The 16,061-nt window shown below is 46.2% G+C and overlaps 1 protein-coding gene across 1 annotated transcript in view; it reads right to left on the bottom strand.

Moving 5' to 3' along the window:
* The window catches only part of LOC104076615 (fibrillin-2-like), a 111,234-nt gene that overhangs the window by 57,074 nt on the left and 38,099 nt on the right, over positions 1–16,061 (bottom strand). The window contains 2 exon segments of the mRNA XM_009577534.1: positions 5,396–5,521; positions 6,943–7,140. Of these exon segments, the coding sequence (XP_009575829.1) occupies positions 5,396–5,521; positions 6,943–7,140 (324 nt within the window).

Raw genomic sequence — 16,061 nt, 5'->3', positions numbered from 1 at the left:
GTAATTTTTATGGCTGCTTCCAGGATAATTTAAAAATGTCACTCTATGTAACAACCCCCCACTTCCCTAGGATTTATCGATAAAGGTCTTTGTAGCAGGAAGATGTGTCTGATTTCAGCTTTGATGTTTCCTTTCTTCATTTTGCACCATTATTGCCCAGGAGTGCTGTCTTGTGTCCGCCTCAACAATTCCTTTCTTTCAGCAGGGTTAAGAATTCAGCTGGATATAAGCATGCCCTTCTCTCAGTGCTCACACACTTCTCGTTCCCCTTGCAAACATCAACAGATCCTGCTCTTTTCCAGTTTCCCAAGCCCAGCATAGGGGCTTGGCTTCCCATAAGCCAAGCATAGCATCTGTCAATTTAGCCATGGGCTGGCAACATCTGCCCTCCTTGCTCATCTTTTCATACAAACACAATATAAATGCAATCCTTTGGCACTTGCAAAGCTGGCCTCGTCTCCAGTGTTGGTTAAGAGAGCAGCCTTCCCCTTCCCCCCCCTCAACCCACCCCCCCTCCGCTGCTGTGTTTCATAGACTGCTTCTATCTTTCAGAAAGTGAGCAGGCAACTCTCTGTGCCAGAAATTTCTCATTGTGTGTTGCACAGCCCCCAGCTCAGGAACTCTTGATCCCTCGAGCTCCCTCAGAATACAATGAACAAAGGCATAAAATAAGCCACTATTTGAAAGTGTCACATTCATTAGAGATGAGCTGCAGAAATAACTCTGGAACTGAGCAACCCTGAACTTGGAGGATATTTAGGTTCAAATCCAAACTTGATATCATGTGCACGTTTTCACGTTTTGCAGATAGAAAACGGACATCATTTTTGTTCTGGGGTTGACCAAAATTCATCCAGTGTATCCAGCTGCAGCCCCCTTGCACGCTTGGGAGATCAGGGCCTGAGCTGGCCTCCGTTATCAGCATAGAAGATCTTGCATAAGAAAAGCATCTTTATTCTTCAGGGACTCAGGGACTGAAAATGGAGCCTTGATTCCAGGTGCCATTTGTGTTAAGAGATAAGTATCACTATGGGAAACGAACAACATTATCTCGACTCCTGCCTATTCCCACCAATAAACAGCCCAAAGAAGATTAGTGGTACATGCTGCTGCGTTAATGAGGGAGACATCATTAATCAGCAGACACAGTGACACGGGCTCTGACCTTTGGCTCAAACGCAATCCCATCTGCTGACTTCACTCCCCAGGAGGAATCTTCTAAGCAGAAAATATAAGCTCCTGGGAACTAGGGAAGAATTTAACATAGACACTTAATCTAGTTTTAATATTTCCTGGATGCTAGGCTTGGATAAGGAATCTGAAAACAAGAGGAAACCATCTCCTCTTCCTAAAGCAAGATGGTCCCAGCACAAGCTGAGAAATCACTCTTTTCACCAGCTATAAAGTTAGTGCAAACAGACTCAACAAGGCAACTCCTGCAGCTTTGAGATTTTAGGCTTGGAGCACACCTGGATAAAGAAAATATCCTCTCATGGTTGTGGCCGTTATTTTGATTAAAACCCTTGGCTCAGTGGGGAGGTTACTTGGACTGATAGAGATACTTTGGCAGTAGAGACAATTTCAGCAGATCAGGAATTCGGTAATCTATCAGCTGTACCAAACAGTTCGCTCCTGACGTATCAAAGATTGCAGCAAACTTTGAGACAGATCTTCCTATGTTTATAAAGTGTTAGCGTCAGATGAACCCCTTACAAGACGCTGGCTCTCTATTCCCTTATTCACATCGTTTCAGTGACTCACATGGGGCACGTGTCCTAGAGGGGAGCAGCGATAACCCAGACAAAGGTATCCTCTTCACCTTCTGACTGCCTGGTGGGGACATGCTGGTGAGTCATGTCTGGGAAACAAGCCCTCGAAAACAATCTCAACCCTGTCAGTTTAGAGCATCCCTCGTGTTTATGTCATTCTCACAGAAGGACCCCTAGGTCAGCAAATCATACCAAAGGAAAGCATCCTCTTTTGGTGGTCTCCTTAGGAACTGAGGTAAGATAAGTGATGGAACAGACACCGTAGATGCTGGAGACGTCTCTTTTTATGGCCATCCACGAAGGAGAGCGAAAGGAAGCTGTTTATGGCCACATCATGCTGCTTTTGCAGGCGTTTTGGGAAGTGGGGACCCACGCAGAGGCCCCTCGCATCTGGATGACAGATTCAGACAATGGATTGTTTTTAATCATGGTATATAGGAGATTCCAGCTAAACTGATTTCATATGTGCTTTGCCTTGGTCCCCAGCCAGCACGGGTGAGGCAGACCAAGGCAAGAACAATTTTTTGTGTCCCGAGTTTGGGTCCATGGTTCTAGTGCAGTTCAGCCTCGGCCCATTGGCCAGCCAAATTGCATGGGACATCATTGGACTTGGGGAACTGGTCCTTCACCTGAGATGTGCACGTAAAAGGGCTGTTTTGATTCTATTGGTTCCAAGTCCCTGGATGCCGGAGCACTGCAAGAAACCCTTCTGTTAAAATTTTAGAAAATCTCGTGGCATCCTGCCAAGGAAGATCCACGGACACAGATGTCTTCCTGACATAAAAGAACGTCCATCCCCCACCGAAGGATTAACCTCTGTAGCTGGCGTCTCGCTTTGGAAAAGTTTTTCTGGAGGGCTGAACCCAGGTCACACAGCATGCACTGACACAGACACTACTAGAGTTATACTAGCAAGGAAAACGTCTGGATCGCAGGAGGGTGGGGGTATGGGAACAATCACCTGGAAGCAGTGATGCTCCTTTCCCTGAGAACTGACTGCTGGGAGAAGCCCTATGGGACAACATATGCGGTCAAAGCCACAGTGCCATGGAGGTGCTTTAATGCGTATATGGTGACTGCTTAAGTTACCATGCTGATATGGTAGCTGCTTTAAGTGCTCTCTCTGGGTAATTGTTAGCTGCCTACAGTTCTGCCACTGTGAATAACTTTGCTACCTGGAAACAAATTCCAGGTTAAACATCTGGATTCTAGTGCATTCATCATCCCTCGTCTTGGTTACAACAGAGCCTTGGAGAGGAATGAAAGGGAGGTGGAGCTCCTGAAGCCCAGCTAGGTGGGACACAGTCACCCCAGCACAACCAACACATTTCCTCCCTAAAATGGCAAACACAGGCCAGCAGGGTTTCATTAGGGAATGTGGGAAAGAGCTTTAACAACCAAGGCCGGAAAAGTTCAATGCTGTTTTCCTTTTCATTTGCCAGATGTTTGGAAAATACAACAAATATTTATTCCCCTACTTCTGAGAGGTGCAGCCTGCCTGGCAAGGTATGCATCTGGCCCATGAGAACTGCTGAAAGATGCTTGGGGAGAGCGTGTCCTTTCTATCGAGGTCTGCACACCTCTCGGAGACATGCCGAGCAGTGGTAAAGGAGGTGCTGAGACTGGACTTTAAGGAACTGGAGCCAGACTCTCATGAAGAGGGCTCAGACTGGTGGCACTGTGAATGTTAATATACTGATTGCACCTAATCCTTGCCCGTGCTCCACGCTTTACTACAGAAGTGTGTGCCTTATGGCACGGACATTGCCTCCCACTGTCTAGGCGAGTCCTGAATCTAACTAAAGAATACAGCAGACCAAGTTATCCTGAGTCCAAGAGCAAAGAGCAGTTCCAGGGGCTTCCAGAACCAGGAGGAGCTCTGCCTTAACTACCACAACTGGTCTTAACATTGTTAAATTTTCACACCCCAAATGAAACTAGTCCTCTGGTCTGAGGATCAAGCAAATGACCATTTCTAAGCAACTCCGCCAACCACCTGGAAAGTATTTTCCTTGAAAATGGCAGAGGTCTCTGTACCATCTTACCAGACCCTGCTGAGCTGTGGAGACTGGTCCTTTCTGTTTCCTGCAGTCCTACCTCCAGACACGGGGATCTGACTGCCGACACTGCAGACCAGCTTGCCCACATGTTCAGAGCAGGGCTGCACCTGCACATCTGGGCAAAGCATCTGGTTCCTCCACTGAAGTGTTTTTAGAAGGTAATTAATACTTAAGCTCCTCCAACTTCCGTGCTGAAGAAGAGGCAAAGAGGAGTTTCGGCAAAGTTCCCTTCCATCAGGTTGGGAACTTCTCCAGAGAGTTTGAAAGTTGACTGCACTCCCCAGGCTGCCCCCAGCGCCAGGCTAAGGCTGGTGCTGAGAAGAAGCAGACTGCATTCCCCGCTGCTTGGCTTCAAGCTGCAGTAGCTCCGTAACTACTGCTAAGGCAGTAATGCTTCAGAGCATCCCTAACTGTAAGCACCAACCATGCCTCTGCAGCACTGCATCGCTTCCAAGAGAGACGCTGGGGCTGAAAAGGTCACTCCCATTTCCAGCTCAGTGGAAGATGAGCAAGGTGCATCCTACAAAGTAACCAGAAAGACAGGAAAACCAGGCACAGCAGGCAGGCTGTCTGCGGACTACCCTGGATGGGCAGGGAGATATGCTTCCCCTGGGGGGCCGGGACAGTATCAGGCCACCGGCTCAAAGGAGGGATGCTCACAGGCATGCTGCTGACTGGCATTTCATGTCTCTAATATCAAATTTTCATTTGTGCCTGCTTTGTACTCAAGGACAAGGTTCAGGTTCTGGCCAACACGTCAGTTTGGAATAACATCACCAAGTCAGTGAAGCAACACTGCATTTACTTGCTCCATACCCTCATCTCATAGAATCAGATCTTCTGCAGTGCACCGAGAGCCATGGTGTTATTTCTGGTTCTTATTCCATCACCATCCCAGCTAGGCAGACTCTACCTGCTTTGCCTTCCTCCCAGTTACTCTATCGAACTAGAGGCAACAAGTTGCAAGTTGCAAAAAGATATTTATCAGGTGGATATAAGGAAAATATTCCTCACGATGACAGCGGTGCAACCCTGGGACAAGAGCCCTAAAAGAAAAGGCTTTGAGTTTTCAAAACTCGATCAAACTGAGCAACGTGAGCAGCCTGATCTAGCTTTGAAGCCAGCACTGATCTAAGCAGGAGGCTGAACTAAAGAACTAAAGCCTTCCAGAGGTCCCTTCTGTTCAACGAGCCTGTGTTGCCATTAAAATATCTTTCAGAAAACACCTGCATGAAATAAAAAACTCTTTCTAGTTTAAGAGAAGGTCAGACAAGCTCTACTCCTCACTTCCTTGCCTTGGACTGTGGGAAGCAGATAAACTGATCAGAGATTCATATTCCAGTACATTTTCTAACATGCCTTGATGCTTGCAGTACTCCCTCCCACCTGGAAGCTAGGATCAAGGCTGGCATGGGAGCTCTTTCCCATCTCTACTTTGCCAGCCTCGATGATGCTCTGTGGGCAGAGAGAATCTCAAGTTTTTAAATGCCCTTGTGCTCTCAGAGCGTACCTGGGAACCCAGGGCCGAGCAGTCTGGTGAAGCCGTGCGGAAGTCTGCAATCTTACCTTCACATCTGTGGCTGGTCTCGCTCTGCTTGTGTCCCGCAGGGCATTTGCACTCGTAAGAACCCACAGTGTTGATGCAGTTACCGCCTTGACAGAGGCCAGGAATGGCCTGACATTCATCCACATCTACAGGAAGAAGAACAAAGGTGTTAGAAAGTGCAACCATTGCTGCAGACGAATGTTCAAGCCCAGCACGGGCGGAGTGCTATGAAAAAGAAGCAGCTTTGCTCCGAATATGTGGATTTACATTTCATAATGCAATTACCCATCAGATTACATTAGAGATAAGGTGAAGGACAGAAAATGGACATAAAGGTATTGCTGGCTTATCTACACAAGCAAAAGGGAGACAAAAGTATAGTAATGTTTTCCAGAGCAAACATCAATGTGTCTACCCCCTCGTGGTTCATTCCAGGTCGGTAGCTGAGTTGAGGATGAGAGTTGGTTTGGTGGGATGTCCTCCTGCAGCCTTCAGAGAGCAACATCTGCTGCAGGGCAGAGAGGGGAACCTGTGGACTGTAAGCTTTTGCTCTTCAGTCCCGTCCCAGGAAGGCTCATCCTGCAGCCATTGTCTCCTCATCCTTGAGGGGACACTGTGCTTTCCAAAGCACCTCTGGAAGGCCTCAGTACTTGCTACTGGAACCAGCATGCTCATGTGCTGCAGATATTATTTATACTCCTGTTCTGCTTGCAGTAACAGCGAGTGACAAATCTATTAAATAGGCCAAGCTCTCCTGAAGAGATTGGGGCCGTAAAATGCAGATTACAACAGACAGCAAGAGAGTTCTCCTCTTCAGTCTTCCCAGTTTTATCCGACAGACACTGGCCAATGTGGGATTTGGACTGTAATTTTGGCTTTTGATTGTGGCAGGTAAAGGCTGAAATTAGTTGCAGATGCAGAAAAGAATTCATGCAACTCTACATGGAGACCTCTGCAACCCGTCAGTGGGGAGAAGCACCAGCAGCTCCAGAAAGGCTGCCAATGGGATCTGCTGATGGGAACTCAGCGGACCATTCTGCTATTTTTGCCTGGGTGTCCTAGACATTGAATGCAACTTCTAAGCATATGATTTATGTACATTTTAATTGCTTGTGTGATCTCAAAGGAGTTATGGCTTCTGTTTTGAACCAATAATACAATTTACAGAGCACTAGTCACCTGATACAAGTGCTGCTCATGTTCCAGTGCTGGGACAGAAGCTCCAACAACAATAGCAGCACCACAGAATGAGGGTATACGAAAGGCTGTAACAGTTTTAGACCTGGAGAAACACTAGCCTGATTCACTACTTCTTGTGGGATGAAGGAATGTCACCTGAGAACCACAGCATGGCCAAGATCTTTAAGTGCGCTAAGGTGATCTTATGTGATCCCATGAGAGACCAAGGTCCACGGTGATGCTCTGGGACATACAATGATGGATTTAGCAAAGTTTACACAGAGAACTGTTCTCTGTATTGGGGCTCCTGGCAGTCATTCATCACTCGCCCGTTCAGTGCACATCAGGATGGATGAGGGAACATCCTTTAGATATTCATGGCATTTACCTTGGCAGGCTCCGGTACGAATGTTGGGAATGAAACCTCGGCGGCAGGGGTGAGGTTGGGCAGGGCACATCTCACATGGGTGACCCCAGGCCCGTCCAATGGTGGCACAACACATGGTCTTGGTGCAGACGATCCCACTGAGTTGGCCCTGGCACATCTGGTTATTTACTTGGCTAAAGCAGGGACCAGTACGATAGTCTGAGGGAGAACAGCAACATCCACAGGTTAGATCAAGACACAGACACAAGGTTTTCCACCTAACACACAGAGTGCCTATTCCCCTTTCTACCAGCACAGCCATTCAGGTGCGAAGTCAACAAGTTCTGGAAAAAAAAAAAAATCTGCAATCATGAAAAGAACAAAAATTTAAGACGAAGCTGGAGACCAGTACTGGAGGTGGTGACCTTCTTTCTGCTGTATGTTTCATGTGATCATCTAGAGGTTCTCCAGGTCAGCTCTTCCTGGTCTCCCTCAGGCTCATCCCATACTTATTCTATGCCTTGAGTTACTCCCTTTAAGTACTGTCCCTAGGATGAACTCAAAATATGAAGTCAGGCAAACAGGCAATTTCAGGGATGCAAGTTCACCTGTTCTGTGGAACTGCTGGGGTCAGCGAAACAATCAAACTTCATTTTAGTTAGGGGCAAAGGTGCATATGGAGATGACGTGGTACAAGCACCTCACAGACAGCCTTAGAGCCTGACAGTCCACATAACCTAAACATATAGGATGATGGAGATATCTTCCTGCCAGATCACTTCTACTTGGCTTGCAGAGGAAGAGTCCTAAATCTCACCCACAAAATATTCTGGGAGAGAATTTCCAAACCTTTCCCCGTGATGTCTACTGTAAATCCCACAAAGGGATTTCTATGCTCTCTAACAGTCTCTGTAAGGGCAACCTGCTGCAGTAATACACGTCACTGTGATTAATTTCTTCGGTTTAACTCTTAAAGGTCCTTTGGCAATTTTAACTAGATCTTTAAAACCCAGATGCTGCAGAAACAACCAGCCTGTTTCTCATTCCCAACAATGATGCTTCTAACCCTTAAAACCAAAAAGATTTTGAAGGGCTTATTTGCACTAAGGAATGTGGTTTCACCACTGTCTGGGCTCTCATGACCCTTTATTAGGGATATTAGCACAGCAGGCATTCATCAGGAAACAAAATTCTTAAACGAGAGTTTTTTCCCTGCTACTGGGAATAGATGATTGCATGCAAGTGTTTGATCTGTGGCTGAAGAAAGGACCTTTAACCATGTTATTGTCAGACCAGAAAATTCCACATTAACTGTCTAAAGAAGTTAGATGTTGGTCAAATAGCCATTATTTCAGATAGTCTGGCTGAGATTTGCAAAGTTGCTTATGGAATTTTGATGTTGGAGTGCCCAGTAATTAGTAATTGACTGTGAACCCAAATCCCTGCATCAGTACCCAGATTAGCCCACAGCTGTCTTTGCAGTGAAACATTTGGCTTTGACACGTGAAGCAACAAAAAACGTGTGTGGAAAGTCGTTATACCTAAATCATGAGCCACAGGCAGCACTGGCACCCACTTTTAAAGACTAGTAGTTCTGTTTCCAGAAATGTCTTCGGATATAGACACTCAACAAAGCAAAGGTCATTGTTCATACTCCATTTCTTGGCCTGCAAGTTCTCTGATATAAGTCTTTTCACACATGATCTTTGCAATCAGCTCCCTTCTCTTTAAATCCTGACACACATGTGCAAACAATAAAAAGCAAGGAAAAGAATTAAATAGATGGTTTGAGACAGAAAGTTTTCTCCCACGGGATATGTTTGCATGACAGCCACATTGGCAGAAGGTACATTTGCATGACACCATGACAGAGTGCCTGTGTCCTGGGCTGTAAAAGATCATCTGGAAATGCTGGTAATTACTGCAGGCTTTAGACCAACAATGCCTGTGCTGGTGTGCCTTCCTCATTCCTGTGGCTTGTGCTGAGTAAAAACCATGTGAGGTTCATCTGTGTTATAATTATCCCACCTGGCATCAGGGTAAGCATAAGCTACATGGAAACCACACAACAAATCCTCCTCTGTCTCTGGGAAAGAATCGGTTAGCACAATAATTGCTTATGTCCAGCTTAATGCTCCCTCTGATTTGTGCGTCTTGAGCAGCTGGGAGCACAGTCATACTTTAAAACTAAAAGCGTCAAAAGAAGTTTGGTCTGTGGATGTCACTAAGAAGTAAACAGCAAGAGGGATTTGAGGGGAAAAAAAAAAGGGCAATGATTTTGAAGTTACATTGGTACAAAGGTGACGTGATCTCGTAAAAATGCCTTTGTTTGGAAATCAGAATGGAAATATGTACTGTGTTTGCAATGGTGAGTTACCAAATAATCATCTTTCGGTTTTTGACCCAAATTTTAACAAGATACCAAAGCACATGGTCCTCATTAATGTCTCTTGCCACACCAAGTTTAATGCTTTAGTTTGTTCTAGTTTATTACTAGAAAAGAAATCAACAGAATTTGAGTTGTTTTCTCACCTGATGTCTTTTTTTGTAAAACTGAGAGGCTCTTGCTCAAATTTTCAACCTTGAGGAAAAGACCAAGGAGAGCTCTTTATAACCACACCAGTGAACAATTCAAATCTTCTCAACGATCATACCCAAAGAACTACGAAAGAAATTGCTTTGTGATCCTATTCCTATGGAGAAATCGACTCCCTAAAGACAAAAAAGGCTAACACACTGTACTGAAGTATTAGGAGAGGAATAAAGAGCAAAAGAGAGAGCATCATCACTAAACTCACAGTTTGCTTCCATCCTGAGAGCTGCTTGCAGTTTTAGCCCCCAACTCAGAAAGCTAGCAGAATTGGGAAAGGATCAGAAAAGGTCGACAAGGATGATCAAAGGGGTGGAAGGGTTTATGTATGAGGAACAGCTGCACTGGTTAGCAGTCCTCTGTCTGAAAAAGAAACACCTGGAGCAAGACCTGACAGCTGGGTACAAAATCATGAGCAGCCTAAAGAGGAACAGACTTGCAGAGCCAGAACCAGGAGGCATCACAGAAGGCTAGGAAGTGATGGTGGCTCCAGATAAATTGAGGAAAGTGGTTCTTCAGGCAGCATATAAGTTAAGGGGAGCTCTTCTAACAGAGGATGTTGTGAATTGTCAAAGGTTGTGAGCTACAGTGCCTGGAGCCCAGGAGTGTCTTACAGAGGAGGATCATACAGGATTGCCCTGTTCCTATGCTGTTCCCCAGACATTAGCTTATGGACATTGCCAGAGCTTTGAGGCACAAATTCATCTCAGCCAAGGGCCCTCAATCCACCCTCGTACCACTTTGTAAGCCCTCCAGGCAGTTAAATTTTAGAGTTGCTTTTGGTGCTGCATTGTGCTGCAGCATCCTAGATAACTGTGGTCAGGTGGGCTGCAGCTCTGTTTGAATGTGGCAGTGCCTATGTGCTCACAGTACATAAATACCACACATTTTATGAGCTATTCTGAAGCCTTGCTAACCCTAGGACAATGCAGAAACACCTAATAAAGAGGGTTTGGTTTCCCCCTTTCCTAGTCAAAAGGAATGTGGAGAAGAACACGTGTCTGATGTCATTGTGGTTGTACCTACGAAGGGCTCTGATTGACTTAGAAAGTCAGATCACGTAAATGTATAACCCAAAATCGAGGCATGGCAGCACTGGACAAAGAGGATAGGGGTAAACTTGCACTTCCCACGTCATCTTGCTGAGGCATGGCTGGATGCACTGCGGCAAGAAATCCTTGAGATTGATAATGAAAGCGTGATTGTAAGGAGAACACCCCCTTCTAAACAAATAATTGACAAAAATAGATTTTCATATGTAGATTACTTCTTTGCAGGGAATGAAGCCAAGGAAATTGCAGTCTGGAGTCCAGAAAGCCTGGCTGCATTCCAGCTCCCATCTGTTGCTAATTTTAATAGTCAAATTATTAAATTTTTAATGAAGCACCAATCAAATTTTATTAAGGAAATATGCACGCTTAGGAGATGTCTACAGTCCCTTTTACAGCCTATGTATGGGTTCCCATCTTCCAGGAACCCTGTCGCAGGTAGTTGTCCTTCAGAAGTTTGGTCTTTGCTGGTAGGTATCTTAGAAAAACAGAGATGAGGTGCCTTCCTCGCTGAAAGCTGAGATTTCTTCCTATTCCCTCTTTCAAGCTCCCTCAGCCTTACAACAGCAGTGTCCAGTGGCAGGATATGGATGAGTTCCACCTTTCCATCTGCAGGTAAAGTTCTCATTAAAGAGACTGAAAGAAATACTGGTTCAGGCCTTATTTTGGGAATCAGTCAGAATCTTTTCACCTCTACAGAAGAAACTTTTAACACAGCAGGGCCATGCATATCTGGGCTTTCACCAACCATCTGTAGCTGCAAAACCCATGTCAGCTCACCGCCTGACTTAACCTCTCCAAATACAGTTTTGCAAACTGTAAACACTCAGCATAGGACAGACATCAGCGTCACTCCCAGCATCTATCATCAGCCTCATCCATGCCCTGATCTAATTTTTCTTTCTTGCCCTATTAATTTCAAAATAAACTGTGCTCAGCGCGTTCAGGTTTCTTATCGCCCTAGAGTTAGGTTAGGTTACTAGTCGTGGCTACTCGTCTTGAGCAGCCAGCAAAGAGTGAGAGCGCTCAAATTGCAGAAGGCACCAAGGAATCGGAGTTGAAGCGTCAATGTGTTTGCATTAACCACAAGAAATTTGACTCCTTGCTATGCTCTTTGTTTTCAAACCCTCGCCTCCCCCCACGTATGGCTTTGAAGCACCACCTGCCTGAATTAGGGACTTCTGCAGATGCTGCAGAGCCATGTTGGGGCTATAGTGAGTCTTATCTACCCAATCCTGCAGCCAACGGGCCCCAGACATGCTCAGAAGAGGAAGCATAGCAGGAATAGACCTCATTCCCAGTTTCCATGTTTGACTGGTTGTCATGGAGATCGTTAGGAACCCCTATAGCTAATGAATGGTCATTCCTGACAATTCCAAGCCGCAAACCCTTGGGGAGTTAATGGGTGGGATCCATGCCATTACACATGCTCTTACACTGAGCCACACTATTCCACTTGCCAGCAGCTTCCTGAAAATATCCCTGTAGACATTTTTAACTTTCTAATTAGCGTGTCTAGGATGCAAGTGGAGGAATGATTCACGGTTGCTGCAGACATCTGCCTTCACCCACGTGCTGCATGGAGTCCTGCTGGAAGGGGTGGGACGTTAAAGTGCAGTAAGCGGGTTCAAGTACTTCTGGTTCAGCCGAGCCAGCACACGAAACCTCGTCGTTTCCCCATTTCCAGCACCTGGGGTGCTGTGCTGACCAGGGATGCTGCCCTGGCTTTGCCTACCCTAATTAACCCAAGTTCACCTTGCCAGAACCTGTCTCACCTCCTACAAGAGGTAGTGAAGAACGACGCACTACTCTTTGCCAAGCGTGGCTATAATTTATGCCAGAAATGCAGCTTGGTCTTGTTAAAAAAGAATAATCAGTTTCAGACTATTTAAAATTACCACTCTGAGGCTATCAAACATTTATGTACAACAGTTGGAAGGAACCTTCTCTATTGCTCAGTTTCCCCAATGCTAAATGAAAACAATGGAAATCTTTTGTAGGGAATGTTTCCCTGGGATATTCAGCATAACTCAATGCCGTTATTTTGCACGGAAATGTTAATTTCAGCAATTCAGACTGATTTCTTTGAAGGAGATCTCAAACTGAACATTTCCATAAACAAGGGCATTTTTCAAATGTTTTGTAACACCTGAATTGAAACAGTATCTGAACCTGAAATATTTACGACTTTATTTCATATCCAATTTAAATCACTGCTTTGCTGGGGGCGGAGGGGGGAAGGCATTTAAAATTAACATTTTTCTCCCTTTTAACTGGTTCTTACTGTCCCTTTGGGAAAATTGGTAGCTTTTGACAAAGAATTTCAGAAGAGAAGCATTTTTGAAAATTTTCACAAGAAAAAAGATAGCTTCCTCCAATTCTATAACATCCATCTACCCAGCAGGGCGTCACCGAGTAAATTAATGCTTGCCATGGGAATTCAGAACCCTGGGTAAAGATGCAAAAGCAGGAACAATTGCGCTACTTTCCTTGCTATTTAAAACACAATCCTAGACACACGAATATGCCTGACCCCAGCCGCGTAAGGAGATCTGCAGAGCCCAGGCTAAAAGGAAGGTGAAGGGACTGAAGAGCTCTCCTCTGCATTCTCACCCTGTCTTTCAGCCCGCCGTTCCTCTGGCACCATTTGGCTGGAATCCCCTCGTGAGACAGACCACGGGCTGGGTGAATTCCTTCTTTACAAAATAAATAAATAGAGCAGCAAGGAAGAAGAGATTTTTCTTTGCTAAAAATCAAATTCCTTCTCATAATAAACAATGCTTTCGCTGAAGGCTTTTTCTTAAAACAGTAAGGACAAACGTTGCCTGTAAGTAATCCCCGGGGAGCTGCAGACCTCGCTGGGATGAGGTCACTACAACACATGCCCCAGGCTTTGGCAGCCTTCCACGCTGCTCTCTAAAAGCTCCAGCAACCGAGTACAGGAGAGCAAGGAGAGTGGTTATCAAGCCCGACACCTATTTTTCTATTTTCAACGAATGATTTCCATCAGTGGGAGGCTTGGTCCCCCAGGCCACGGGAGCACAGCCTTGCAATTCTTTCTGCCCGTAACCTTCTGGGCTTTTGCAGCAAGACAAACAGCCAGCTCTGGGAGTGAGCGAGAGCCGATGCAACCAAGGCAAGGCACTAATCCGGCAGATCCCTCTGCAAACTTCTACCCAAAAAGGCTCCCACACGAACTCCGGCTGCTTGTGATGGGGGTGTTGCCTAGGGAGCCCACGGAGAAGGCTGGCTGTGCCCTCTGGGACCTGCCGGGAGAGCTGATAACTTACAAATTAAATGCTTAATGGAACAATTCATGCCCTGCTCATAGAAAGACCATGAACGTATGGGAAAGTACCCAGGGGAACAGCATCCAAAAGCCACCAGCCAAACAACCAACTGCAAGGAGCCAACCCGAAATCCTGCGATTATTTCTGTTGCACTAAATGTGAAGGCAGAGATTTTACACCATCGATCGTAGGTCTCGGCACACAACGCGGCTCTAAATATCTGCTAAGCCTCTCAGGCTGTGTCGATACGTGACAGCTTTGGTGGGAGGGGGGATGGTGGATGCAGGGAGAACAGCGTGAGGGTCTCCGTAAAGGGCTCCTTTCTCATGGAATACTTTCTCCACCTAGTCATTTCCTTACCTCATACAAACATAGCCGCATTCCTGATGTTTAACTGTTTGGACTTTTGCAGAAAAGAAAAAGCTGGCTGGGGCAGTTTATAAGGCCAGACATTCCAAGTGCTGAAAAAACATATTCAAAGGAAATAGTAAAGGGAGAACTTTTTTAAGTTTTCCTGTCCTATTTTTACAGTTTCCTGTCAAAGTCTTAGCCTGATGAAACCTGAGATAGAGCTCCATGCACAACCCTCCTCCCAGGGCTCTCCACTGCAGCTGCATCTGAGGCACAAAGCACATACACGGCAACATGGGGCCAGTAGTTCCAGCAGTTGTAGAAATGTCTGGGAGGGTTGGAGCAGGGGGCTGGCACTGCCACACTGTGTCCTCTGTCCTGGAAGGGACCACGGGGTCAGAACACTGTGGGCTGTTGAATCGCTGCCTGGTCAGTTAGTGGAGAGATGGAGGTGCAGGAATGAAGGTGCTGGGAGTGGCGTGAGGGTTTGATACCTCCAGACTCGTCCCCGCACACACACTGGCCCCAGGTGGAAGCTTTGCACCTCTCAGGCTCCTTTGGCAGAGATCATGGCTAAAGAAATGCTCCTGAAAGAGTATATGGAGATGGTGGCCGGGCTGGGCTGAGCTGTGACTGAATTTGGGGGGATTCCTCCTGGACAGCTGGTTGTGTGTTCCTGAGAGGAGGAAGGGAAGGAGAAATTTGTGTCTGCCAGGTAGGAAGCACTTTTGGGCAGAGGGTTTGTGAACTTTGCCTACCTTCCTTCTGGGACAATGAGCTGGGAGGAAGTGATGGCAAGGACACTACTGAGCAAAGACTTCCAAACAACGTGGATGGTTTTTCAGGTCTTGCCTGATTGTATGCTACCGTGCATGAGGTGCAGTCATCCGTCCGTTGCTGCATTCAGCAAAGGTTTTGTATTTCAAAAGTGGCAATACAATGCTTGTGCTGGGGAGGGCAAGGTGTTCTTTGGAAAAGGCTTATCCACAGCTAAAGTATCTTGAAATAGAAGGAAGAAGTCTCAGAAATGACCAAGCAGACACAAATAGCATGTTTAGATTCTTCTCAGACTGAATTCATGGAAGTAAGAAACATTGCACTCTCCTTAGCATCTTCTTATCCCAGTACACTCTAGCAGGCTTTGCCTTTGCATTCAATGGGAAGTGTTCCAGTTCCCTGCCACCAACGGGGTGTGTGGACCCTACTTGGTCGGACCAGGCCTGGAGCTGCTGTCCCACCATGAGCTGAGTGCCCATTCACAGAACTGCCCAAGAGCCTTGAGTAGATGTGGATCAAGCAATGCCTCTCCTGCATTCCTCCTCGTCTATCTTTATGGGTTTGCAGAGAACAGAGTTGATTGGGTTGATATCAGTGCACCAGAACTGCAGATGTTCATGAGTCTACCTCCAAATGTGCTCCACTGAGCCTGTGACTGTGATGCGAAGTCGCATTGCACTCCTCACAGTCAGATGGCAGAGGGCTGCTTACAGCCCTTGCAGAGAGAGTCTCTAGATTTGGGTGAAATGTGAAACCAGGCATTTATCTTCATGCCACTTTTCTCCCACAAGGATCAGCAGGTTCAACAACATCAGGAGACTCTTACTCATGGACATCCCTCTCCACAGTAAGAATGAGAGAGAGAAAGCCACAAGTCACTGCATCTAAGAGCGATGAAGGGTCAGAAGATACGACAGTCACCTTCCCACCCAACCCAGAGCAGACGATGAGGTGCTAGCTGCAGAGACAAGAAGATCCCAACCCCATGCTGGTCCAGCCTTCTTGGCTCGCTCAGCTACAGCTGACTTAAATGCTCCTGTGTTTCTTAGTGGCAATGCAAATGGCTTGCCTATGAACGAGGTC

Source organism: Fulmarus glacialis, unplaced genomic scaffold (assembly GCF_000690835.1).
Source record: "Fulmarus glacialis isolate BGI_N327 unplaced genomic scaffold, ASM69083v1 scaffold18125, whole genome shotgun sequence".
NCBI lineage: Eukaryota > Metazoa > Chordata > Aves > Procellariiformes > Procellariidae > Fulmarus > Fulmarus glacialis.
This window is presented reverse-complemented; position numbering and strand designations above follow the sequence as displayed.